General features: G+C 37.5%; 2 protein-coding genes across 4 annotated transcripts in view; one reads left to right on the forward strand and one right to left on the reverse strand.

Moving 5' to 3' along the window:
- The window catches only part of ATP6V1A (ATPase, H+ transporting, lysosomal 70kDa, V1 subunit A), a 46076-nt gene extending 34582 nt beyond the window's left edge, over positions 1 to 11494 (reverse strand). The window contains exon 1 of one of the 2 annotated variants that reach the window (XM_004675209.2): positions 11307 to 11494. The gene's annotated coding sequence lies outside the window, so the exon portion shown is untranslated. The remainder of the gene's footprint in view (positions 1 to 11306) is intronic. The other variant, XM_012733624.1, reaches the window with a different exon arrangement.
- Positions 11495 to 12171: 677 nt separating this feature from the next.
- The window catches only part of NAA50 (N(alpha)-acetyltransferase 50, NatE catalytic subunit), a 20347-nt gene continuing 6635 nt past the window's right edge, over positions 12172 to 25883 (forward strand). For both annotated transcript variants that reach the window (XM_012734185.1, XM_004675210.2), the window contains exon 1: positions 12172 to 12451. In XM_012734185.1, coding sequence (XP_012589639.1) covers positions 12444 to 12451 — 8 coding nt within the window. In that variant the 5' untranslated portion in view covers positions 12172 to 12443. The remainder of the gene's footprint in view (positions 12452 to 25883) is intronic.

A 25883-nucleotide genomic window follows, 5' to 3' on the forward strand; every position in this document is an offset into this window, starting at 1 on the left:
TTTTTTTTTACACTTTACTAGTTTATTTTATTCACTTTAATTAACTGACAAGATGAAATCAAGATAAAGCAACCAATCCCATACTTTGAGTAGTATATCTGATGTCTCCTCAGAATAATTTTTTTTCCTTAGCAAATTTTCCTTTGAGAGAATCCTTAACCTGTATGGTCCCTACAAATCATAGAAACACTACACAAGCCCTCTAATGGTTATTGGCTTTTGGATGGATTTTCTTGGATAAACTGCCTGTAAAATTAACTTAGCAATTGAAAAAAAAAAAATGCCAGCAGTCATGCATGAGAATTACCCCTTTTCAAAAGTAGCCAACCCAGAAGTTTTATAACTACTTATTATAAAAGCTACTGCTCAAAACATTTAGAAGCTTCTCTCTTAAAACCGCCACAGCAGGGCCCTCCCTGGTGGCGCAGTGGGTTAAAGCACAGCACTTTGAAGCGCTTAAGCTTCAATTTGATCCTTTGCCCAGGAGGTGACCCAAATGGCTCAGCAGACCTCTCCTGTCTCTCTTATCTCACCCGCTGCTCCCCTCAGCAGTGTATTTCAGTAGATCTGCCTGTCCTGCTCCCCACTCTGTCTCTGGTGAATCTTCTCACCGCCCCTGCAGCTCTGGCCTGTACCCCAGTTCTGTATGCATAAATGAATCTTAAAAAAAAAAAAACCCTCCCGTTATCAGATGGTTTCACTTATATGTGGAATACAGAGAAACTGAACCAACGGCCAGAAAAAGGCAAAACTTGCAAGCTCAACATAGACCTGAGGCAACCAGCAGGAGACAGGTAAGGGGAGAGATCAAAACAGGTGAGGGAAGAATACAAGGGACCATGGTGATAGTTCACAGGTGCTATGGTGGTAGGAGAACTACAGGGATGACAACTGAAGGGAGAAATCACATATTGTAAAAAATTGCACAAATGTGTAAGAAAATTAATCCATTTAATAATTTTTTAAAAACCTGCCATATCAAAGTATCATTTGAAAACTGCCACATTACCAACATCAATATTTGACTTTTGAATAATGAAAAAAATTGTGAAGCCAACAAATAAAAGACAAACCAAAAATAGCATGGCAAGCATCCAAACATAAGCAATGTGTGTATTTAAAGTGTACATTTATATGAATGGACAGACCTCCAAGAATCAGCATCAATTGTGTGGCAGTGAAAATTCTATTTCTTTAATAAGAGGGTATTTATATATTTAGATGGGTCTTTCCTATCATTTATCTAGAAGAGAAGTTTCACAAGATGTGCAAAGGCATACTAGGCCCAATATTTAAAAAGAAGTGTCGCCATAAGTAGGTTCCCCTCCGAGTCTGAAATTTATAAAATCTCTGCAATGAAAATATGACCTAAGACATAAAACAATAACAAAAGAATACTGCTTAGTATAGGTGGGAAAAAAAATCACTACATGGATTTAAAGATAGGATGTAAGTCAAAAAAGTTCACAGATATTTTCTATTAAGAGGACAAGAAATCCTCATTTGTAACAGTTTACGTGGTATAAAAAACAAATTGATAAATTGTATTTCATGAAAATTTGGAACTTTTGCTATTCAAAAACTTGTCAGAAAAAGACAACAGACTGGGTGAAAATATCTGCAAAGCATAAATCTGATAAAGGAATTATATCTTGAATCTATAAGTGAAACCCAAAATTCAATGATAAAAGCATAATGAAAATGATGGCTAATGGATTTGAACATATACTTCACCAAAGCAAACATGCAAATGACAAGAAACTCATTAAAAAAGTGTTTACCATCACTAAGGAAATGCATTTTAAAGTGGCCTCCCTTGTGGCCTAGGGGTTAAGTCTCAGAGCTATCACCACTATGGCCTGAGTTCATCCCACCAGGGAGTGGGATGATGCAGCAGTCCTCTCCTGCCTTATCCACTGGTCCCCTTAGCAATGTGTTTAGATCTATTCTGCTCCCCATTCTGTCTCTGGTTAGTACTCTCACCCTCCATACCTTGGGAGTTCTTCTATACAAAAATTAAGTTCTTCTATACAAAAATTAAGAAAAATAATTAAAACCATAGTGAAATACCACTCTACACCTATAAGAATGACTAAAATTTCAAAATACTGATCACAGGTGAGGGTATAGAACTACAATATTACTGATAGGATGTAAGACTGGTACAACCTCTTTGAATTTGGCAGACTCTTAGTTAAGTAAACAAGCCAGTCATTCTACTCCTTGAGATTTATCCTTGAGAAATGAAAGTGTCTGTTCAAATGTAGACTTTTATATAGTATAGGTTCACAGCAATTTTATTCATAATAACATGGGAGGAAATAGAAATACAATCAAATATTCATCAGTAAGTTTTGGATAAACAAATTGTGGTATATCCATAAAACAGAAAAGCAATAAAAATAAACAAATCATAACCTAAAAGAATCTGAAAGTAATTATGTTAAGTAAAAGGCAGACTAAAAAGAAAACAACCCCATTTATATAAAATTCCAGAAACTGCAAACTAACCTTGTGACAGAAAAAGAGATCAATGCTTGCTTGGGAACAGGCAGGGGAAAGTATGGAGGATTCATGAAGAAGCACATGGAAACATCTTTTAGGGCTATATGTTCACTATATTGACTGTAGTGATGGTTTCTGGGGTATGTATATATTCATCAAAATATCAGATTAAATGTTTGAATTATATGCAAGTATGTCAACTATGCCTCAAAAATACTATTTTTTCAACGTACAAAATACTGGCAACACAACTACTCTAAGGGCTTTATGCTTATTACATAGACCACAACATAGTCACTTTTGTTTTACTTGTTAGCTAAAAGTTATTAGACTATGTAGCCAAGAGGCTGGTAAGGGAAACTTAACCTAGAAGCATCACAATAGAAGAGTTGAAAACAACCAAACAGGTTTTTGTCTGTTTGTTTAGAATGAATCCATAAAGCTCCAGATAAGGCTGTATGGGCTCCACTCCTCAAGCTCAACAAACCCTAGGAATTTTCACAATCTCCTAACAGATCAGGAGTCTAGAAGTCAGACATGCCGCTAAAGAACTTAGTCATCTTTGTTTTCTGAACATGGCTTGATGCCAATCACTTGGGCTGGGATCTAAGAAAATCCTAATTCTATCTACAGAAGGGTTTTGTCTTTAAAGATTCCCAACTAAGCACTGATATTCTGGATGGTCAAAGTTGCTGTGGTTCAATGATTCATTTGGAAGGCAGAGGAGGGGGAGTTATTATCTATTGTTCTATACTGCTCTAATTTGGAGGTAGAAATAGTTTACATCATTACAGAATGTAGAGCCTGCCTTTCTCTGCCTATTAGGTACTTCTTCCCTCTTCTTGTTCCAACAGTATCGTGGGTGAAGATGAGATCATATTAAAACACACACACACACACACACCACTAAACAATAGCAGCACTATAAATCTAGTTTAAGCACTGTAGGTACACTAAGCAGGGACCTACGCAGATTCTATATTTTAAGTGTCTGCATCAGATCATATTCAAAAGTTTAGTTATCAGTTAGGCTGTTTTGGAAATGAATCTTAAGATATTTTATTCTTCCTTTAAGCAAATGCAATAGAGGACACAGAACATAATTCAAAGCAACTTGGGAATTTTGCAACTCATCTGAATAAAGTCCCTTTACTGTCTAAATCTGTATTACCTAACATTAGTACTTACAACTTAACTGAAAATTCATTTGCACATGAAAAGGTATAGCTATTCCTACCTTTTTTAGCTATTATATTCTCAATGATCATATTAATTGTCAAGTTGCTTCCCTAATTATTTTAAATTCTTTACATGATTATTTTGGTACACAAAATCAGCAGCTCTCAGTTAATAACAATTGCACCACTTTAGCCTACTATGCATTCAAACATCAATAGAATTTCAATGTATAAATCACATAGAGAATATACCCAAATTTCATCTGGAAAGCTGTCCAGTTCTCTGAAAGTAATAATTCAAATGTTAGGCATTGGTTATACCAACATTGTTACACAGATGGAATGTGGTAACTTATTGCTATCACATGATGATAAGTCACACAATTCAGGAATGAAGCAAATGTTCAGCTATTCAGCTTCCCAAATGTGTGTTAAATGGCACATTTCTGTCAAATACTGAAGACAAAACATGAACTATAGTACCTTTTGATATTAGAGAAGAATTTGGCAATATCCATCAAAATTCAAAATGTACATATCCTTTGTATAGCTCTTCGATTTTTAGGTATATATTTTATGTATACAAAATGTCCTATTTTCAAAATATTTATTACAGCACTATTTCTTCTAGAAATGATTGGAAATATCCCTTAATAAGACTACCAAACAAATGTAAAAGGCTGTGTGTTCAGAGGTATTAAGATAGCAATCTCTGGTAAAAAATTATCTGGGTTCAAATCCCCAGTTCCATTACTTAGGAGCTGCATGACAACAGGGACATTTAAATACCCTATGCCTACGGCCCTCCCTGGTGGCGCAGCGGGTTAAAGCACAGCACTGAGAATCTAAAGCCGCTTCCGCATGAGTTCGATTCCCACCTGCCCCGGAGGTGACCACATGGTGTGGCAGACCTCTCCTGACCTGCCCGCTGCTCCCCTCAGCAGTGTACTTCGTCCATCTGCCTGTTCTCCCTACTGTGTCTCTGGTGAATCCTCTCACCCTCCGCGTCTCTGGCCTGTACCCCAGTTCTGTATGCACAAATAAATAAATCTTAAAATAAATAAATAAATAAATACCCTATGCCTAATTTGCCTCATGTTTAAAGGGGATGAAAGTATTACCTATTTTATAAGGTATCAGGCTTCTGTGAGTTAAGACATCTAAAGTACTAAGAAAAGCTTAGATTAGAAGTAAACACTCAATAAATATTACATATGGCTATGATGGTACATTAGTACAACAGAATACTAAATCAGATATATATATATATGATTTACATATGTATGTATGATAAATTATATATATATTAAAACACACACATATATAGATAACTAACTGTATCAAGGGGGAAAGGCTTCACAAGATAACAATGCTAAATGAAAAATGTAGGATTCAAAATAATATGCAGAGCTGCTACCTCTGTAAACAAATACTTGGGAAAAAGAACAAGGATAGAGGGGGAAAACACACACATATATCACTTTTACTGTACTTTTATCTATTTCTCAAAATTTTGCTGTTCTCACTTAAGATACATGAAGGCAATGCTTTCAGGATCTATTTGAAAATCTTCTTAACTCACTATAATAGATTTAACTCCCATTTTTTTTAATGACTTCAAAAACATACCATTACCTGTCACAGGAGCCAAAATTTATATAACAATACCCCTATTGACAGGTATTCCCTTTGTTCCCAAGTATTTGCTACTATAAACATTGCAGCAATCAACCCACTTCCATTTCTTTTTTTCTTTTAAGATTGATTTATTTATGTATACAAGAACTGGGGTGTAGGCCAGGGGTGTGTATGGGGTGGAGGGGTGAGAGGATTCACCAGAGACAAAGTAGGAAACTGAACAGGTGGATCTACTGAAATACACTGAGGAGAGCAGCAGACAAGACAGGAGAGGTCTGATGAACCATGTGGGTCCCCTTCCTGGCTGGGGAATCAAACTCCTATTGCAGTGGCTGAGGATAGCTTCACAGTTTTGCACTTAAATCCTTTGTACCACCAAAGAGGCCCAAGCATGCTTCTATTTTTAAGAAAAAGATTCCACAGAGTGGGACTGACATGGAAAATGGTATATATTTTCAATATGAACAGATACTGTCTACTAAAAAATGTATAACAATTCATATCCCCACTAGCATCTTATGAGAACACATCCCTGCTAGTAGGAAGCTTACCACTTAATTTTTGATAATCAGAAAAGAATATTTCCATGTTTGAATTTCTTGAAGTTTTAGCTAACTGTTTTACCTTTGTTTCTATTGTGTAGAGCCTTAAAAATATATATTATTGTTTTTATAAATGTTAATTCTATTTGTTATACATATTTCAGATATTTTTGTCCTTTATTTTTGACTTTGAAAAATTCCTCATTTCTATGCAATCTCATATTTGTTTATTTTTATGGTTTAGATCTCCTATCTCAATTTAAAAGTCATCAGTACTCTAGATAGACTGCCTAAAGAAAATTTAGAAGATTGTATTTTAAATGTTTTGTTTGCATTTTAGTTTTTTATTCATCTGAAATTGGTTTTTATATATACTAGAAGCATTGGATTAATTTTATTTTTCTATAAATGGACAAGTTGTTTTAAATTATGTATGTGTATATATACATATATCTTTCTCTGTACTGGATTAAAATATTGCTTTGTCATGCATTAAATTCCTTTATAATATGGGATTTTCTCCTGCTTTTTAAAATCTTGCTGCACTTATTTAAGTCTTAAATATATCTGTACCTTTAAATTTAATAACTTATTCAGTTATTTGGATAAGTCAAAGGATTTTCAAATAGCATTAAGATTCAAACATGAAAATTTTCTTGTATGAGGCAATTATAATAGTGATACAAAAAAAAGCAAAAATCTTATGTCAAATTTGAATATACCTATGAATTGCATTAACAATCATTTATAATGATTAACATTGTAAAATGTATTAAATAGCTAACTATGAACAAATACATGGAGTTCACATAAACTAATTATTAGATACACTATATATACATATACACATATATACACACACATTATATAAACTTTCATATATATATACTTGTATGAGCCAAAGTTTCTCTATTTCACAATAAGAAAATGGTAAAACAAGATCTCTACAGGAAGAAATTAAGTGGAAAACATTCTCACCGACCACCATCATTTTACGATAGTAGAGAGCCTCCTTGGCTGGTGCACGAGTTAAAGACACAGGGGTATCCAGCTATTGCCAGTTACTGCAGCATAAATTCAATACCAAATGTAGCAGCAGACCTGTCCTATCTTGCCTGCTGTTCCCCTCAGCAGTGTATTTCAGTAGATCTACCTGTTCTGCTCCCTACTCTGTCTCTGGTGAATCCTCTCAACCTCTCCCTCTCCCCTCTGGCCTACACTTCAGTTCTTGTACACAAAAAATAAATGAATAAAAGGAAATATACAATAATCTTTTAAAAAAAATCTTCCCTTAGAACAAGTGAGTAATAGTTTTTTTCAGAACCAAGGTGAAACATGAACTCATGACAGCTATCCTTCAATTACTGTTTAATTTACTGATATTTTCCAATATAAAACCACCAACCCTTGTGTGTCATCAATTAAGAGGAAAATTTTATTCTAGTTCATGTCTCCATTGTATTCTCTACATTCCTATTTCTAGAGGATATAAAAACATTTATATAAAAGGTAAAATTTTAGGTCCTCCCACGTGGTGCAACCAGTCAGCACTGCAAGCTAGCCATAACCCCGACAGTGTAGGTTCAATCCTAGGCCCCAAAGGTGATCCACATGGTGCAACAGACCTCTCCTGTCTCGCAGGTTGCTCCCCTCAACAGTATACTTTGTCAATCTGCCTGTTCTGCTCCCCACTGTCTGTGGTGAATCCTGTCATCACCCCTGCCCCTCTGGCCTATACCCCAGTTTTGTATGCATAAATAATCTTTAAAAAAATAAAATAAAATTTTAAAGCATGGGCATAAACTCAAAAGTATCTAGGTCTGTATAATTTTAATATATATAATGCACTTTTAGGACAAAAGTTTAGAAATGAAAGATCTTATATTAATTCCAAATATTACTGATCATAAGTTTGGGGAAATCCTTATATAGTAAATGCTAGGTTACTGCAGTTGCTAAAACAACATATTATATGCTGATATTTCCTAGTTTTTATTAAGAAAATCTAGTTTAGAATCTTTCCTTGTCCCTCTTTTTTTTGGTACAGTCTCATTTCAAATTCTATTAATTGCTGCATAACCTAAACCTGTTGCTCAGTTCTTTGGAATGACATCTCCTTCAGAAATTTAGTATATAAACTCAAACTATTAATTAAGTGAAAAAAGAAGCTTACAAAGTATGTACTAGAAATGTATCCTCTGCATTTATGATCTAATTTAATAGTATATGGGATCTATTTAAGCATGAAGAAACTCTCCAAGGTGACATGGCTAATAAGTTGTAGAAGTTGAACCCAGATCCATGTGATCAGCTACTCTCCTAAAGCCTGCACTTTATTGCTCGATATTTATATAATCTTTGGTTTAAAAAATATTTTCACAGATTATTTAGGGTTTATCTACTTGACTTCACAAAGATCTTGTGACAAAATTTAAGCCTTCATCCCCAACTTTACTTACAAGATCATATAACTAATGTGGCAGAGATTTAATGATGACCCTTGACTTTCAGTCCTTGACTTCTTAAGCGTTTAGTGCTGCATCACTGTAGCTTTTACAATTACTTTTTTCATGCAGTATAGCTCACAAATACTGTCTTCTCTTCCCTATTTGGTTGATATTTGCATTTATTAGCAAACATACATTTTTGGAAAATATGGTTACTGCATTAATGAAGCTCAGCTAAGGTTTATGTTGACTCTACTGGCCATGATTTAAATGGTTATTATTACTGATTTATATTTGTAAGCTAATAAATACCTAGTGAACAACTGTAGGAGCCATATTCTATGAGAGCTTTAAAAATAGTATAATCTCTTAGTCCAACTGTCATACATTCATTTAACAAATAACTTACTGAGTACATATCAGGTACTTTAGCATTCTACTACTGAAGATACAAGAGATAGCAGCTTGATAGTTCACCAAGAAACAAGCCAACAAATAGCAATTAAAACAACATTAAAAGTAAAAATAGAGGAACAGAAAATAATCTGTAATAGTCTTACGACAGAGTGGCTAGCTCTGCCCATAGGGGAAGAACTCATTCTTGGTGGTGGCGATAATCCATAAAGGCAGTGAATTATAAGAAAGACCTTACCACAAGCCACAGTTGTTGACAGGGGTTCCTGCCATTTAAAAGCCTTGTGTGCCATTTAATACTAGATTACATTAATGAATGCTAAAAATTCTACATATAACCCTCAAAAGCTAAAAAACTGGTCTCAGAAATGGTTTCCAAGCTACAAATCCTGTGTGGAGCGGGGAAAAGAGACAGAGAGATCTGTCTATATCAAAACTTTTTTTCACATTCAACTTGTGTGGCAATTTAATCACTGATTCCTACTGCTAATATTCCAGATTTCTTCAGTGGTCTGTTACTGCATTCATAAATTCCCTAAAATTGGAAGAACTGCAAAGTAAAACTGCAGACGTACTCAACCTTTTTTATACTGACATTTTCCCCTCTAACAATTAATGCTTTTAGTTCACTTTCTCTTTCTCATGTTAGTCTCACCCAGATAGGACTGGTTTGAACTTCCAAGGCCCTTAAAGAATGTCACATTATTTGGTGGAATGTCACCTGGGCAATGAAGCAACACTGCTATGTTTTTCTCTCCCCTAGCAATCAGGAAATCTTACTCTGGAGCAAACTAATGGAGAAAACTATACTTATATTAGCAGCAGGCATGGCTATATCAACTTACAAATAAATCAGTACTACTGTGCAATATAGAGCATAAGTACAAAATGCTGAAACTATAAATCCAGAATATGATCTTCTTTATTGGGGAAAGCAAGAAAGATCTTTAAGGATGTATTTTCTAGCAAACAGCATTAATAAGCTAATTTTCCCTTTTTGAATTTAGCATAAAAGTGTTTTGTAAAATTACTCTTGTAGGATCAACTTTTTTCCTCTAGACAAAAGAAAAAGTTCATTGTAGAGATTTTGGAAAGAAACAAAAACAAAAATACGTAACATTTGCGATTCAAAGACAACTATTCCATCTTCATTTTTCAACAGGTTCTTCAATTACATTGGTTAGAAAACTAAGATTTAACTGAGCCCATTTTTTTCAGAGTGAGAAAAAGCATAACGTAACTTTTTAAAAATCAAATCTGCAGTTTCTGTTAGGCTTTTCAATTTAAAAGAAGCAAGGAATTTTCAGAGTTTGCAATATAAATAAAAGAGTTTAACCCCAAACTTAAAAACATTCCTCCCTAATGCACACTGTTTGGGCTCAAAACATTAGTTACTACATTATATATGCAATAGAAGCACACTGGGTTGAACAAATACCTAAGCAAAATAATTTCTGTATTTTCACAAAATACTATTCATCAAAATCTGAGGAGGTCATTTGGAGTTTTACAAATGGAGAATGCTAAGGAGAGCTGTAACAGCTACTGAATCTAAATTTACCACTAGTCAAGGAGTTGATTGGGAGTGGCAATTAAGTAGGATTTTAGGGAGACACGGTAAAAGAGGATGTCTGAGACAGAAAATATGGTCAGCAGTATCTTCTTGAATCTCCTTACCTTTACATTTATGATCAAATACATTTGTTTGTATTTCCACCCATTTGGTTTCTGAACGATGATGTCCCTTTCAGGGGAACCTAGCCACTTTTCTATAAGCTACTCTGGGTTCCCTGCTGATCACGACACGCAACACCATTTTTAAACGCCTCCCCATTCAATTGAGACTGTCGCATTACCAACACCTACTGTCTTAAAGCTAGTAAGTATATCGCCAGTCTTTTAACTGTCTTCGTCCTTTCTGTACCATAAAATGAGGGAAGAGAAAGGAAAAGGCGTTTTACCCTTATCGTCCCATTTCAAAACATGCGAACACCGATAGAACGCATCTCGCAGGGATGTCAGATACTCAATACTGAGAACACATTCGCAAGCAAGCTTTACAGTGACTCCGCAATGAGGGCCACATCAGTGGCATTCCCTCCCAATCCTGTCTCACCGGAGACGCCTCTGCCTTCAGGGTTTTTCCTACCTCCCCGGCCTCAGGCTGAAGGTGGAGGGCCTCTGCCACAGAATGGGCTTTAGGGAATGGTACTCAGAGACTACAAGGGACCCCAGGAGTGGCTTAAGTAATAGCACTACCCTAAACTCCAGACTCCGAATAAGGAACTACAATGGCTGCACTCAACCCCAACCCCGGAAAAAAATGGAAATTTCAATCCCTAGGTCGGCTGGTGTATGTGTGTGGTGGCTGGGGGAGTGGGGGAGGTTGACTTAGGGGGTGGACCAAAGTAGGCAGGCAGGGATCAGGAGAACTGGAGAAATGAAATGAACTCATGTCGGTGCAATATGACAGTGGGGAGGAACCCCCGGACAGCAGAGGCCGCCGTTCACATTCCCTCTTCTCTTCCTCCTCCCACCCCTCTCCCATTCCCACCACCGGCCGGTTACCGGTCGTCGCTCACCTGCCGGGGCGCGAGGTGCAGAAACTGTAGCGATCACAGACCCAAAGGCTCTGTCACTGCGGGAGGGGAAGTCTTCAGCTGCAGAGGGGGGCGGGCCTAGACACTCACGTGACCACAAGCTCCGCCCTACCGCCCCCAGCCGGGCGCGAAGCATCTCTGGGGTCTATGGTTTTGTAGCTCATTTGAATATTAATTTTCTTGCGATTAAAAACACACACACATTTTCACAACGATTATATTGTGAAGTGCATTGTAGAAGGCGTGGGTGGACCGGGTTAAAGTGCATTGCTAAGGAAATGACGTTAACGCTGAAGACCGGAAATGGCGAAGGGGTTCCGTCCCTCTGGGGCCCTACGGTAAAATCCCAGGTTTTAACAGTTCAGGGCAATCACGTGATATCAAAATTTGAGACTTGCTAAATGGAAATCAAGTTACCCGGGCAATTGTTAAAATACATTCTTTTTGGTTTCAAAGTACTCAGTTCACTACATATACAAGAACCAGCTTCATAAAATCCAACTAGGAGACCGGAGCGTTTGAAGGTCATTCAGGAGACAATCAACTTATAAAAAAAACAGCAGGATCAGGGAAGATCGAGTTTATTAAAATGAAAAAGGAGAGGGAAGCGTGGAAAAATCCGGATTTTACCGCCAGGGCCTACCGGGCAAGCCCCACAAGTGATGTAAGACATGGGAGGAGGAACATGACGTTGGAGGGCACAGCCCAGTAGAAAGATGGAGGTCCCGAAGTGAAGGGGGAAGGGTGCGCGAGATTAGCAGTGCGACTGCGCAGGAGGCGGCTGACGCGCCGGCGCACAGAGGGGGCGGGGTGAAAGGTCACAGCGCAGCGGCGGGTCTGGCTGGCGGCGGCGGCGGCGGCGGGCGGGAGCCGAGTGTCCCGTGTGCACGTGTGGCAAAGCGGCGGCACCAGCGCGGCGGCGGGGACATCTCCGCCCCCTCCGGAGACGTAGGGCCGCGCTCGACTCTCGCGGACTCGGTCACCCGCTCAGCTCCCAGCCCTAGGCGAGGAGGCCGGCTAGTGGGTTGAGTGGCCCGAGCTTAGGGCGCGGAGAGCCCAGGGCGGCGACGACGGCGGCGGTGATTTCGGTGGTAACGACGGCTTCGGCAGGCGGGAAAGATGAAAGGGTGAGGAAGGGCAGCTGGGAAGGGCCGGCCGGCGGGAAGAGTCGCTGGGTGAAGACCTGGCGGAGCGAGATTGCTGAGATTTTCTGCTCACTCGCTCACGGAGGGGGGCGGAGGCTCGGCTCGAGCTGTTGGCGGGCTGAAGGGTCAGGAGAGAGCGGACCCGGGGAACCAGTATGTCGGCCTGGAGGACGATTGTGGGTTGACTGGAGACTAGCAGTCGAGTGGAGCAACGGAGGATAGCTCTTCGGAGGTGATTGGGGCCTTACTCGGAGCGAACAGCTGAGGCAACCCCTGCCCGACTCAAAGCGGTTGGGGTGTCCTGATCCGATCCAGGCTCGACGCTAGAACTTGGCGAAGGCGGTCTTTGACATCTTTCGTTTTTATTCACACTTGGGAGCCGTGCAGAACATCTTGGAGGGAGAAGAAATTGGAATAAAGAGCAGAGAGATGAGTACTAAGGGCTAGTGACTCAACTGGATTTGGGTTGGGTCAGAGTAAGTGGAGGAGGGGTAGGGAGCGTGAGCACTGTGAGACTTTGGGGTGCCAAATAGTTAAGGAAGTGGTGGTGTTCAGTAGGTGGTGCTGTTGCTTCAGTCGTTTACTATTGCCCCTGTTTACTCAGGGGTCTTGCTTACTGGGAAACTTGCTTCAGGTGATTGGCAAAGTTAATATTCTGTCTTTCACTGTTTCCAACTTGGGTAAGATTGAGAATTATCTTGGTTCGACTACTTCCACTTAGATAAGATGTCACCTTCTTGTTAAGGTATACATTGTTGGAATATTAGTTTTACAACTTTTTTTTTAAATTATTACCGTCTTTCTTAGAGAAAGAAAGGGATTTTGTCAGTGTTAAAAGCTTTCTGAGATGCCTTGAGTTTCTTCTGTTATAGCAAGTAATTTAAAGAATTATGATTTTTGAGTTTAGGGAAGCCTTTCAAATTGTTCAGCGACCCTTCTGAACGGGATGAAATAAAAGTCAGTCTTTGAAATAGCCCCCTACGTTGTATTTTATGCTGACAGAACTAAAAAAAGGATCTAAATGTTATCTCTGCGCACGTGTGTGTTTGTGTGTGTGTGTGTGTTTTAAGTTGCAGAAGAGATCTAAGATGATGATTTTATTTGGCCTTGGGTCTGTTTCTGTACTCTTAACAAGACAGTCATTTGTAACTTCATCATTAACATGATTCCTTAATCTGATTTTACTTTAGTGAAAATACATCCTAAGGCTAAATTACATATTATGTACTAAATTTTAGGAATCATGAAGAAATTCTCACAGTACCTATATTTCACATAAAATTCAACCAAGATAGTGAGGGATATGGAACGTGCTTTCTGCTTTTGAATCATTATCTAAGAAATTTGGCTCTTTCTAATATAAACCAGTGTAATTTGGCAAGGTTTTTTTCTTTTTTTTTTTTTTTTGATAGATTCCTTGAGTGTGGATTCTCATTTGCACTCAATAGTTACTTGTCCTGTTACATTAAAGTAATAAAAACAATACTAACAATTCCCAGGTTTGAAACTGTACATAAACTTAAAAAAGAGAATCTGTAAGAAATTATTCTGGGTGTTTAAATCCGAAATGTTTGGTATTGCTCAGTCTTGCTCTAAGCTGTATTGTTCTTTCTGTAAGCTAACTTTGTGGTAGAAGTGCAGGCAGTGGTATTTTTACAGCTTTCCTTCAGTTAAAACACTTGTGAGTCACATTATCTTTTTATTTACAATGGTTGTTTTGTGTAATAACTTGATGGAGGCAAATCCCCAGAAAAGAATACCTAGACAGATTTTTTTATTTTAAATACTTATTTATGTATACAGAACTGGGGTGTAGGTCAGAGGTGTGGGGAGTGAGAATTCATCAGAGACAGAGTGGGGAGCAGAACAGGCAGAGCGAGGAAGTACACTGCTGAGGGGAGCAGTGAGTGCAGTAGCTTCATAGTGCTTTAACCCATTGAACCACCAGGGAGGGTCTCCCAGAAAAATTTAGAGGAAAGCTGTAGTTTTTAATCCTGTGCCTTACACCAGCAATATGCCTAAAGTCAATAATTCTTAAGTCCCATTGCTTCTTATGATTTGTGGCTTAGAATTTGTTCTTAACTGGAAAACTTTTTAAATGATTTTATAGGAATAGTACCTTTTAACTTCCCCAATAAACTAACTTCAGATAAGATGGAACTTTTATATTTTTTTCACTTACAAATTTGTAAAGGCTCTGAACAAATGAAGACAATGATAATTCTGAAAGATTTTAAGGCCCTGAGTTTAAAGTCTGGCTGGTCACCATGCACAGTGTCATCAGTGCTACAGTCCTGACTCTTGGAAGGCCTGTGAATTGAACAGTGGTCTGGAGTACATAGCTTTTGTAAGCTACTTCATCTGCTGTGTGTTTGTATTTTGAGCAGACAGTACTGTTAAATTGAATGGAAATTTCTAAAATTGGAGACACAGAACTCCAAACTCTAAATCGATTTAAATTTAACTTACATAGTTCCTACAGTGCCTGTCATTTTTAAGCTCTTATTTTCCTTCATTTTTATAATAAGAAACAATTAGGCATTACATTGTATTGGCATGTGTGTGTTTTACCTTCATAGTATATTTTCAGTTTTTGACTATTGCCTATATTTATATACATGATGTAAAATTTTGAGGTCTACTATGGATATTGCTACCTTTGTACTGAGGAGCTTATTTTTATGAACCAGGTACATTGTACGTGGAATTTGTGGATGGGAAGTTGCTTTACCTTTTAATCCTTCTTAGGGAAATTAACATTCAAGCAAAAAGCTGTGCCATAGACAGCCATGACTAGGTCTCAATGTCCATATAATAGAATTAAAACTGAAGACATTTACCCTTCAACTGTAGCAAAGAGCCCATGGGATGGGAAGGGACACCAGGGATTTCTCTGAAGTGTTAAAAATATTCTGTATCTTTACCCTTGGGTTTTGATTACATAGATAGATAAATGCATACATTAAAAAAATCATTGAGCTGAAAACACGATTTGTGTTCTTTAAAATATCTAAGCATGTGAGTTTGTTTGTTCAGGTAACTGGTTTAGTGGGGGGGCCGAAGGTGGGAGAACAACCAGTGAGACTAACTTAGAGTTTAGGAGATTTTGTAAACCTGTAGTTCATCCTCTTTGCCATTTAAATCCAACAGCTTGAGATGTGTAAACTAAGATACTAGACTTTAACAAATATTTTTGTGATGTTCCCTTTTTCTGTTCAGATAAATTAAAATAAAATATAACCTACCTGATTTTCAAAAACCAAACAAAACCAAATATTATGCCCTAACTAATATAAAAGAGAAATAGGCAGAAAATAATTCTTCCTTTAAGATAAAAATTTCAATATGTAGACCATCAGATACCAACTATATAAAAATATCACAAGATGATTAGATGTTTCCATCTACCTGTAAATAGAATCATTGTATAATTTAGAGTGTATATCTGCTACCAATGCAGATGTATACATTGGTGCTCTATTTGTTATATGATTTCTTCCCGCAATTGTGGACAGCTGTTGGCAAAACAATTATCAAGACTTTTGGGTTAAAAAAGTGTTTTTTGTGTTTTTTAAGGTTATCCATTACAAACTATTGTCTTTCAAAAACTGTGCTTTTGCCAGGCCAAACTAATGTCTGCCTTATAATTTATTTTGCTACATGTTCTATTTTGGCCAGTGGAAATCCTTTTGACTCTTTATTTTCTACTATAGGTATTAACTATGACTTCTAGCTTTGTGCATCTAAAGAGGTATACCTTCTCAGTTGTTTGTTGTTTTTTAACACAACATAACATCCCATTAAAGACCAGAACAACCAATAGAAGCTTCCTTTGTATCTTAAGATTCCAAGTATATTTGGAGCAACATGGGTGTGTAAATCTGTAAATTTTATGAAATGTAAATACTGAGCAAATATTTCCAAAGAAAATGGCATCTGAATTAAGATGTACTGTACGAGTAATATACACTGTTTTTTTTTTTTTTAAAGATTTATTTATTTGTGCATACAGAACTGGGGTACAGGGCAGAGGCTCAGGGGTGGTGAGAGGCTTCACCAGAGACAGAGTGAGAGCAGAACAGGCAGATCGACGAAGTACACTGCTGAGGGGAGCAGCGGGCGGGTCTGGAGAGGTCTGCCACCCCATGTGGTCACCTCCAGGGCAGGCGGGAATCGAACTCATACGGAAGCGGCTTTAGATTCTCAGTGCTGTGCTTTAACCCGCTGTGCCACCAGGGAGGGCCTATACACTGGTTTTAACGAGTTGGTATTTAAAATTTTTTTCAAGTACAGTAGTCATTAATTTTTCTTATGCGTTGAAATCACTTTACCCATTGCCTCTTTGCCTGCTGATGTAGATGTTAAATTACATGTGACTCAAGTTAGATTTCTGTTGTACAGTGCTGTACTATACACTTTGAAGAAAACAGCTGTAAGACATGATCTCTTCTTCCCTTGGCATCTTCAGTCCCTACTAGACTGTAGATATTTTTGTGTGTTTCATCTGTGAGCCTAAGTGTGTTGCTGTTTAAACGTCTGTGATGAGAGATTCGGAGGCTACTTCTGGGTTTAGATTAAAATATTGTTAATCACCATGTCTTACTTGAGTGAGGAAGGAATATTTGTAGTTACATGTTGGCCTTTCATGAGCTAGTGCAGCCTGTATTCTGAATTTGTTCACCTCTGGAAGAACATTTTGAACCTGAAGAGGAGCAGCTAAAAATTAGACTTCACGTGCCTGTCCTAATTTGTTGATAGTATCTTTCAAATTTCTTGATAGCTTCCATCAAATTTCTTGATAGCTCAGCCTGCAAAAGAAAGGTGGGAGTAGGTGTTTGTTGTTGTGGTATATGCATACTGTTCCTGGTCTCTCTTGGAGAGACTTTTTATAATACCAAGAAACAAAACTTTAGAATCATAGTTTAATTGTTCTCTTCTAAGCTGTGTTTTTTTTTTTTGTTTTGCTCTTATGTCTGCCTTTTGAGACCTGCTCTTCCCTATTATAGCTCTTGTGCTTTTTTTTTATAGCTACTTAATTCTTGTCCACTTATAAGTGCATTTATTTTTACCAGGCAATAGATTCTCATTTAATCCTCACAGTAGTTTTGAGAGAGTAGCACAGTCTACTAGTATATTTAATAGACATGGTATCTATAGTAGACTAGTGGAAAAGAAAAACAACAGATACAGAGGTAAGCCAAGAAAGAAAGAGAACTTGGTAGGTTCTCGGACTTAATGAGAGAAGACTAGACTACTTTGCAGCTAAGTAGCAAAGAATTTTCTATGCAGTGCTATCTTTTTTTTAAAAAGATTTATTTATGTATGTATACAGAACTGGGGTACAGGCCAGAGGTGCAGGTACAGCCTGTTCTGCTCCCCACTCTATCTCAGAGAGGATTCACAAGAGATAGAGTGGGGAGCAGAACAAGCTGACTGAGAAGTATAGTACTAAGGGGAGCAGCAGATGGGTCAGGAGAGGTCTCCCGCAGCATGTGGGTCACCTCCGGGGCTGGGATCCAACTCATACTGAAGTGGCTTTAGCTTCTTCATGCTGTGTTTTAACCCACTGTGCCACCATGGAGGGCCTGCAGTGATATTTTAATTTCGTTTGTTGGGTTATCTGCAGCTACTAAAGGGTTTTGAACAGACAGATTGTCATATTTTTTAGAAAGATTGTAGCTACATTGTTATGAACTTGTCTCCTTGACACTCTTTTTACCTCCTTATTTTGGGTTATTAGAATTTGGACTGAAATAATGACCTGAGAAAAAATATCAGTTAAGTGAACGGATATAGGGACAGGTTATGAAATATACAATGGAAAGCAGAAATAACAGTGTTTAAAATGGGATGGAAGAGTACATTTTAAACTAAATTTCTAAATCAACATTTAGGTGATAGTAAGATAAAAACCTTAGCTAGGAAGGGGCTTTTCCTAGTTGTGAATGTACGGATGATTATGAAAAGAATAATTCAGTTCCTTTTAGGTTTGTTCTTTTTTTAAAGATTTATTTATATATACAGAGCTGGGGTAGAGGGCCAGCGGTACAGGGGCGGAGAGAGGATTCACCAGAGACAGAGTGGGGTGCAGAACAAGCAGATTGACGAGGTACACTGCTGGATGGGAGCAGCAGGCGGGTCAGGAGAGATCTGCCTCACCCTGTGGGCCACCTCCCTGGCCTGGGATCGAACTCGTGAAGTGGCTGTATCTAGCTTCGTAGTGCTGTGATTTAACCTGTTGCGCCACCGGGGAGGGCCCTTCTTTAAGATTATTTTAACCTTGAATAGATTGTGTATACATTAGTGTTTTAGTACTTCTAATACCCATCCAAGTAACTGCTGGGATTTTCACATACATAAAAATTGTAGTCACACAACATGGAAGGCCGATCCTTCCACCATTGCTTTTTTGATATTGCTAACTCTAGTTATCATTGGTGGTATGGTGTGGTAGAGGCTAGGGATTTGTGGACATACTGAAGGTAATTTGGCAAGTCCTTTAAATCAGTCCTGCTCTAAGTATTGTAATGTAGCAGAAGAGTTAAGGTGTGGACATCAATGGTTTAGAGTGCAGAGGCACTATACCTTGGAAGGGTATAGTATTAGTGTTCAAATGAGATAGACATCTCAGAAGGCACATGAGCAAATACTTTTTTTTTTTTTTTTTTTTGGCATAGAAGAACTGGGGTGTAGTTCAGAGATGAGGTGGATGAGAGGATTCACCAGAGACAGAGTGGGTAGCAGAGCAGATAGATTGAAATACACTGCTGAGGAGAGCTTGACAGGAGAGAGATGATGCCCCATGAGGGGTAGCTCCCTTGCTGGGGATCACTCACACCAGTCCTTGGTAGTGATAGAGCTGACCTAACCGCTAGGCCACCAGGAAGGGCTTCTCTTGAAATTTTTGCTCAAAGAGTCTTGGGCATGCTTCATTCTTGCTTTCAAGAATTCCTGAGTTTTATGCAAATGTCTTTTGTACATTTTAGATAAGTGTTTGCCCATAAGGTGTTAATAACCTTGAGGAGGAAAGAATGTGGTGTGGCTGATCTTACACTCTAAGGGACATTTGTGGTTTTAGGCCTGTTTTTTCCTTGACTGTTGGCTGTGTAACTGCAGACATATAGTTCCATCATTTGTAAAATAAGGAGTATATACAGTGGCTTCTAAGATCCTTTCCAGCTCAAACACTGAAGAAGTGACCAGGTAGTTAGGAGTTTTGTGTCTAGGTGCATTTAATACCCATATGAATTATATACATTTAGCCTTCAGGTTTTCTCTATACATCATTTTCTTTTTTGCCGTAAGCTTTAAAGTCAAACTTAGTAGCTAAAGTTTGTGGGGTCATACCCCCATCTTGTGGCCTTTCAGAATATTGCCATTAAATTTTGTTCTTGATATTGGGCCTTACCTAGTGACCAAAAGGGTTAAGGCACAGCACTATGAAGTGATTTGCAGCTACTGCAGCACAAATTCAATTCCCAGCCAGGAGGGTAACCCACATGGCGTGACATACCTCTTCTGTCTCACCCGCAGGTACCCTCAGCATTGTACTTAGTCAATCTTCCTGTTCTCCCCACTCTATCTCTGGTGAATCCTTTCACACTCCTGCACCTCTAGCCAGTACGCCAGTCCTTGTATGCATAAATAAATAAATCTTTAGAAAAAAAAGAAATTAGAGATAATTGACATGCTATACCTTAATAGGTAAATACATTTTAGTACTTATTATCTGACTTTGCTATGCTAACTACTTAGCATAGGTTATCCCATTTTATCATATTGCTTGTTTTATAAGCCAATGTTAAATGTCCTTTATATGTACATTACCATGTTCTAAATGAAAAAGTTATATGAGAATTGTGACTGATTTGTGGTGCTGACACAATTTAATAGCTAACGTTCATTGCCACAGAGGAATACCTGCATTTTCCAGATATAATAACTTGTTACACGTTGCCATGGGTGCTTTTGCTATGATATAGTCTGTCCCACAGATCCTTATTCTGAAGGTATGTTAGGGCTCGATTGTTATGAATTTGGGGGGAAAGGAAAAATGACATCAGGAATTTACTTGAGTTAATGCCAACAGGAACCTAAGTCCAAGCAGATAATGTTAATGACTAAAACAAGAGAAGAAATATGGATTATTTTTATTTTTTATGCATAGAAGAGCTGGGATGTAGACCAGAGTGGGAGATGGGATTCACCAGACATAGAGCAGGGAGCAGAACAGGCAGATTTACTAAAATACACAGCTAAGAAGAATAGCAGGCAAGGTATGAGAGGTCTGCAGAGTCAAATGTAGATTAGCTCCCTAGCTGAGGATTCGCTCCAACTAAGTCCATAGTGGTGATAGTGCTGAGTTAACCCCAAGGCCACTGGGGAGACCCCAAAATGATATAAAAAGTTAGTTTTCTTTTTTTTAAGATTTACTTATGCATACAGAACTGGGTACAGGCCAGAGGTTCAAGGGTGGTGAGAGGATTCACCAGATGCAGATGGTAGCAGAACAGGCAGATTGAGGAAGTACACTGCTGAGGGGAGCAGCGGACAAGACAGGAGAGGTCAGCTACACCAATCTTCTAGTTTAAATATTATAAGTTTACTATTTTTAAAAAGTGTAAACTACATGACTAATTAAATCTTTACACTGGTCATTTGGGACTTATCTATAGAGAAGATGTTTTAAACCACTGATAAGTAAATCTTTTAAAAATCTTAACCTGGTGTAAGCAGTGAATGATTTAAAAACTGAATTTGCAGTCAGGCAGAATGACTTCAAATCACACCTTCACAGTACTAGTTGTTCACACACGTTTTGCCTATAGTAATCTACTTTTAGAGGAAAATAATTAACATTTTACTTGAAATTTTCGCTAATCACTTAACATATTATTCCAGGGACCTACTCCACTTCTCTTTGCCCATCCTTCACCTGTTTCCTCACCAGCTTTCTCAGATTTGAAAATTTATACAGATGCATTGCAATGTTTATTAATTTCATTTGTTGTGAAATTTGTATGGTTTATATGCTTCAAGCTTATTTACAGAAGTAATGACTCCAAGGTGGGACCTTGGAATCTGAATTTTTAGCTGGCTAAGTGATTCTGGTGGATAGCCAGGTTTAGGATCAATTCTTGGTACAGAATTAATATACCATTTTCCCAGATTTACTTCCTTCCTTTATTGAGAATGGTTTCTTAGATATCTTTATTGGAACACTTTCTTTAATGTAACATTCAAAGTGTTCTTTTTAGTAGTACTGATTTTACTTGTCATTTTATATATAGACATTTTGATAATACAGTCTGTTCTGATAATTAGACATCTTGACTATGTATATTTATATTCCAAGAAAACTCTTCAAAAATAATATGTTACAAAAGGGCATTCTTTCCTTATTAGTTAAATTAATAAAAGGTCCAGTGTGTTCTCTCTACTAATTGTTTCTACTTAACACTAACATTGCTCCCAGTCACATTAAGTACATTTAAAACTACATTTTTTTTTTTAAAGATTTATCTATTTGTGCATACAGAACTGGGGTACAGGCCAGAGGCTCAGGGGCGGTGAGAGGCTTCACCAGAGACAGAGTGGGGAGCAGAACAGGCAGATCTACGAAGTACACTGCTGAGGGAAGCAGCTGGCGGGCCAGGAGAGGTCTGGCTCGCCATGTGGTCTCCTCCGGGGCAGGCGGCAGGCGGGAATCGAACTCATGCGGAGGTGGCTTCAGATTCTCAGTGCTGTGCTTCAACCCGCTGCGCCACCAGGGAGGGCCAAAAAACTACATTTTTTAAATGATTATTCCTACCTAAAATGTGTTTAATAGTTGTAATGGATAAAAAAGAAGTCAGGACATGTAACCATTTCCACCAAAGGCACAGGCTGAGACTGAATTTTAGAAGGAAAGCTCTATACCAAAATGGAAGGGTCATTCTCACCCAGGTCTTACTCAGTTTTTCTTCTACCAACTGAAATCTTGGTATGCAGGACTTTGAGAAATTGTAGTTCATAAAGATTGAAATTCTTGCCTCTATTTAATATTTTGGAATGGTAAAGGATAAATGAGGTGTCAAGTGCTTTCTGCTGTGAGTTTTAATATCAAAAATAACATACCTTTTCTTCCTAACCAAAATTGTGCCTTAGGTAATGAGTAATTTTGTTTTACTTTTTGTTGGAAAATTTTCAAACACATAGAAAAGTAAATTAGTACAATTCTGTGTGCATCCAGTTTCAATAAGTGAAATCTGTTCCCATTTTGTTAATTTCATCTTTGCCTGACCATCCTTCACCTTTTCTCTTTTTTGCTCAAGCATAAAATGAAACCATTAACATGCTATTCCACTGTATATAAATGCTTCATTAAGAATCTTAGCTTAAAAGAATTTTAAAAAACAGTGCTGTTGTATCTATAATATATGATCTGAGACTAGTATGTTCTTGGTGTTTCTCATTTGTCTTAATAGATAGCCTGAAATTAGACTCAAAAACATCCTGCACATTGCAATAGGCTGAAATGTCTCACCATTTTTTAATCTTACAGTTTTGCCCTTCTTTGAAGAAAATAAACTTATTTTAAAGTATTTTCAGATTCACAGAATATACTTTTAGTTTTACATTTGTGAGGATGATATAGTTCCCAGTTTCCCCTATTAATAACAGCTTACGGGCCCTCCCTAGTAACCCGCGGGTTAAAGCACAGCACTAAGAAGCTAAAGCCATTTCAGCATGAGTTCAATCTCTGCCCGGGTGGTGATCCACATGGCACGGCATACCTCTCCTGACCCTCCCACTGCTCCCCTCAGTAGTGTACTTAATCATTTGGCCTCTTCTGCTCCCCACTCTGTCTCAGGTGAATCCTCTCATCACCCCTATACTTCTGGCCTGTACCCCAGTTTTGTATGCATAAATAAATAAATCTTTAAAAAATAACAGCTTACATTAGTGTAATATGATGTTGAGAAAACAAAAAGACAATCCCATGGATTGGTAGAAAATAGTTGCAAATCATGTACCTGATAAAGAACTTTAATCTAGACTATATCAGGGACTCTTACAACTCAGTATGATGGTAGCAGTTGTTTTAAAATGGGGATTCTGTCCTTAGGAATTAAGGTAAAAATTCTAGGTTTATTCCCGACTTAGACCAAGGGCAAAAAGATTTAAATAGAAAAATAGACGTTTCATAGGAAGGCTTCTTGAAATATGAACAAAGACTTAAAGGAGGAAAGGGTGGCCTGCCGTTAATCAAATAGAAAGACGATCCTCATTCATCGCTAGAGAAATGGTATTAGATTTGAACTACAAAGGGTCATGAGGGAGAATTTTTAAGTGATGGGATCAGTATTTCTTGATAATGGTGGTAGTTTTGTGAAATACGTTTATCAAAGCTCTGAACTAAATAGATGTAATTTTATGTAAACTTAACCATTTTTAAAAGATTTAATAAAATTGATACCTCTCAAAAGGCCAGAATATAAGGAACAGATATTTCTTGATGCAAACAAAACTGCAAGCTGGTGAAGTTTAACGGACTATGTCCATAATTACGTTAAATCTGAATGACTTCAATTGTCAGATTAAAAGAACAAACTCAAGTATATGCCAGCAAAACTAAGGAGCAAGAAGGGAGACTTTTCAAACTTTCTTACAGGTAGACATAAATCATTGATTGAATGCCTGTGAAGGATATTACAAGAAATTAAAAATAGATGTTTCATGGAAAGTCTTTTTTGTGATATTGTTTGAATAGATACTTAGAGGGAAGAGAGGCCTGCAGCCAAAGAGGGAAAGGCATCAATTGAGAGAGAGAAAACTCTGAAATCCCTTTTGGGATATGTTTTAACTTAAGGTGTCTACTAAAGAGATAAGGAATACAAGGCTGAAATCCAGATCAAGAGATTACATGCAGATAAACAGCCTACTGCCACCTTGATGTGCATTGTGCAAAAATGATTCTTCTGCCTCTCAACCCCAGTTTCCACATACACAAAAACCCCAGTTTCCACATACACAAAAACACACTTTGCTTTATCTTATCACATTGCCTGTAGTTACGGGAATACATCATTGATATTTTGATAATGTTATATTCTCTTCCTAGAATTCCTTTCTTGCCTCCATCTGAACATCCCAGGGTACATAAGTCATCATGCTCAGCCTTTCCCTTTAGTAGTTTTGTGATTTGGGTGTATATGCTATGTATATAGTGTATTACATATACTTGTGTTTCCTAATGAGTGTAAACTCCTTTATATCTCAAGTGCTTATTAGCACATGGGTGTTCAAGTATTTATTGAAATCAAAGTTATTTATATTTTCAGTGGGCAACAGTTATAATCATAAGAACACTAGAAAATTTTATACTTAGAGATAAAGTTCTTAGGAATGCTATTTTAAATTTTCTAAGAGACTGAAATTTTTTTGACTTAGAAATTTTTTACTAAAGGCATACTAAAGGTTTCAATCAAGTGATGTTCTCATTATTTCTTGACATTTCCACTTAACCCTCTGTTTATACCTTTAATACTACATGTTCCCTGCTAATTATATTTATAAGCTGATGTATTACTCTGATATATTTAGAATACGCGCCTCTTAAAATAATTCAGAGCTAAGTGAGGATTACAGAATTATTCCATTGAAAAATAAAACTATTTGAAAGTGAATTTTGCTGACAAAATTACATTTAATTGGCACTCTGAAATTCAGTTTCTAGCATTTTCTCAGTCTTACTGTCAACTTTGATTAATTTCTTTCTTAAGCTGCTACCAAGCTATATTCATAGTATTACATAAGCCCATTTAAAAATATTTATGTTTAGGACCCTCCCTGGTGGTGCAGTGGGTTAAAGCACAGCCTTGTGAACCTGTGGAAGCCACTGCAGCACAAGTTTGATCCCTGGCCAGGAAGGTGACCTACATGGCGTGACAGAACTGTCCTGTCTCGCCTGCTGTTCCCCTCAGCAGTGTATTTCAGTATATCTGCCTGTTCTGTTCCCACTCTGTCACTAGTGAACCCTCTCACCCCCTGCATGACCTTTGACCTGTACTCTAGTTCTTGTATGCAAAAAATTATGTTTTATATGTACATAGAAAAATATTGGGGAAATGTATAGTATTTTAGTTAGGTGAAAGGAAAATAAAACTACCTGTTCCCTGGTGTTTAATATTGTGTCCTGATCTGTCAACCCAAATAAAAGCTTTTTGAGTAGTTATCTTGTATTAGATAACTAAGAAAATAAAGCCTAAATGTAATTTAAAAATATTATGAAGTTTGAATGTGATAATTAAATGGGAAAGAAACCTTTAAATATATATAATATATATTTAAATAAATATATATAAATATATATTTAAATAAATATATATGTGAATAAATAAATATATATATGTATAAACCATGCAGGTAAGAT

The sequence above is a fragment of the Condylura cristata genome, unplaced genomic scaffold, assembly GCF_000260355.1.
Source record: "Condylura cristata isolate star-nosed mole 26May11 unplaced genomic scaffold, ConCri1.0 scaffold00003, whole genome shotgun sequence".
Classification (NCBI taxonomy): Eukaryota; Metazoa; Chordata; class Mammalia; order Eulipotyphla; family Talpidae; genus Condylura; species Condylura cristata.